We start from the raw sequence: 2,500 nt of genomic DNA on the forward strand, positions 1-2,500 counted from the left end.
ACTCCACGCTACAGCATCCTTGTTGGAGCAAGTGCTGTGATACTGATCTCGAGGTCAGTTGTCCTGTCCGACGCTTTGTGATGAACTGTATACTTTCTAAATGTAGATGCTCAAAACTTAAACTTTCAATGCTGTAAATATATCAGTTTGACCCAGACCAGCCCAAAAAAAACCCACTGCCCCCTAGTGGCTGCCTCAAGTTAGCACAGCTTTCATTTAGACACGGTTGTCTGTCTCCCTCTAGTGGCTGAAACCGTGTACTGCAGATTTTGGATGTAAAATCCTCTTGTATTGTGATTGTTATTGAGACTTGTCAGACATGTGTGTGCGCGCGTGTGTGTGCGCGTTCTCACCCCTTGTAGACCTGATCGTGTCCTCTGGCTAGTCCCTCTGTTGTTGTGTCCTTCAAGATAGTGGCCACGCCCTTATCCACTGTTACCTGGGCGATACCTGCTCCCATCAGCCCCGCCCCCAGGACCGCCAGGCTCCTGATCAATCGCAAACAGGGACAGTTGCATCATCAACACTGAGAAATACATCAGACAGGCCAGATCATTCAAGTCCCCAAAAGGGGAACTCCACTGATGTTTCAGAAATTTCTTCAGAATTTAATCCTTAATTCCTTCATTCAGAGAGGTCTGGTGTGAAATGCTCCGTTCTAGAGAATCATTCACAGTGGCGGTGATAGGAACCAGACGCCAACCTCTAAAAGCTCCTCACATATCCATACACACATATATATGTAGGCTATAGTCATGGTGACCCCTTGTTCCACCACTGTATAGACATCGGAGCTGGTAAGCTATTCAGCAAAGCCACATTTCGCCTCAAACCACTCTGAGAACTGATACAGAAATTTGGAAAAATCAGTGGAATTGCCCTTTTAAGATGAGGCCTACCAGACCAGTGTTTCATACTGAGCTCTATTCTATTCTGTTCTAATACATTTTAGGACTATGGCTCACTGAGCACTGTATGCATCTTAATAATAATAATGTGATCGTTATTATTATTATTATTATTATTATTATTCTCAACAACTGAATTATGCTGAAATTTTGAAAAACAGGTGGAGTTCCCCTTTTCATCATAAGGACACCACTGAAATGAGCAAAGACCCCTATTTAATACTACGCACAACCCCGTTAACACGCCGAAGTGACCTTAACTACAGACCACACGGTGTAGCTTTGGGTCACTATGGCTGCGTCCACACCAGCATACTGCCATACGTAAAGGGGAACTCCACCAAATTTTCAAAATCTCTACATAATTAAGTGTTTGAGATGCAAGCGGAGTCATTCGGAGCGGTTCGGTATGGTTTTAGGTGTTTTTTTCCAGAATATTATTACACTAAATAGTTGGAGACATTGTTTATGGCAGTTTTGAGAAGATTATGGTATAAAATGTCTGGTTTTTTTATGTATTCATGGTGGAAAGGCCAAAACAGTCCCTCCGAAAAAATTTGGGAAATTTAAAAAAAACTTACTTCACTTCTCTCTCCGGTTTTCCAAAGTTGTTCTTCTTGCAGGCCACCTGACCCTGATACAGACCAATCAGAGCTCTGCTCTCGGGGGTCATCGCCAGCTTTCCGAAGTTCTACAGCACAAAAAGTAAAAAGGGAGTTAAAACCACAAGCCGCTTATTACACCCTATTCAAGCCGCTTATTACACCCTATTCAAACCGCTTATTACACCCTATTCATGGTGAATAACACAAATACACAGACGTGCACTGAAGTTTAAACAGCCCAGATTTACTAAGCTTTCCTGCTCATTTTGGTGCACAATTGATACGTTTTACTGAGATTAACTTACTGGGAAAAACTTTCATTCCTTTTTCTCGCTCTTTTCTGTTTTTTTTTCCCTTTTTCTTCTTGTTTCTTTTTGCTCCCTCTCTTTCTTCCCCCTCTTTCCCCTTTTCCCTTTCTCCCTTCACTATACACACTTTCAATTATTCCCCTTTTTTGCTTTCGTTCCTTCTTTTTCTCCCTCCTCTCCCTTCACTATACATGCCTTCACTCTTTTTTTCTCACTTTCTTGCTCTGCCTTTCCCTCTCTTCCTTTTCTTCTCTCGTTTTCCCCTTTGCTCTCTTTCTTCCTACCTTCTCTTTATCCTTTTTCCTCCTCTCTTTTCTCCCCCTCCCTTCACTAGACTTGCTTTCATTCACATCCTTTCTCTTTACTTTCTTTACTCCCTCCCTCTCTCTCTCCCTCCTTTTTACTCTCTCGTTCTCTCCTTCACTGTCAGTGTGTATTAGGTGTGCTGGTCAGTGTTTATGCGCTGGAATGTTAGTGAGGCTGAAGCTCCGCGGTCCAGCTGACCTCCGTCCTGCGCGGTGCTGAGTTTATACAGGCCGTTTAATAATAATAATAAAAAAAACGCTAAAATTATAAATGTGTGGAATGTGTTTATTTGGCTGCTCAGACACGTGGTTCCCCTTAATCCTGTCATACTGCTCATCCCAAACCCCTGCATTCAATATCTAGGGCTGGTTGA

The 2,500-nt window shown here is 42.7% G+C and overlaps 1 protein-coding gene across 1 annotated transcript in view; it reads right to left on the reverse strand.

Annotated features, from left to right (window-relative positions):
• The window catches only part of hadhaa (hydroxyacyl-CoA dehydrogenase trifunctional multienzyme complex subunit alpha a), a 33,706-nt gene that overhangs the window by 21,253 nt on the left and 9,953 nt on the right, over positions 1–2,500 (reverse strand). The window contains exons 11-12 of the mRNA XM_017714724.2: positions 1,490–1,599; positions 354–488 (exon numbers count right to left, since the gene is read on the reverse strand). Of these exons, the coding sequence (XP_017570213.2) occupies positions 354–488; positions 1,490–1,599 (245 nt within the window). The remainder of the gene's footprint in view (positions 1–353; positions 489–1,489; positions 1,600–2,500) is intronic.

This window comes from Pygocentrus nattereri, chromosome 4, assembly GCF_015220715.1.
Source record: "Pygocentrus nattereri isolate fPygNat1 chromosome 4, fPygNat1.pri, whole genome shotgun sequence".
Taxonomy (NCBI): domain Eukaryota; kingdom Metazoa; phylum Chordata; class Actinopteri; order Characiformes; family Serrasalmidae; genus Pygocentrus; species Pygocentrus nattereri.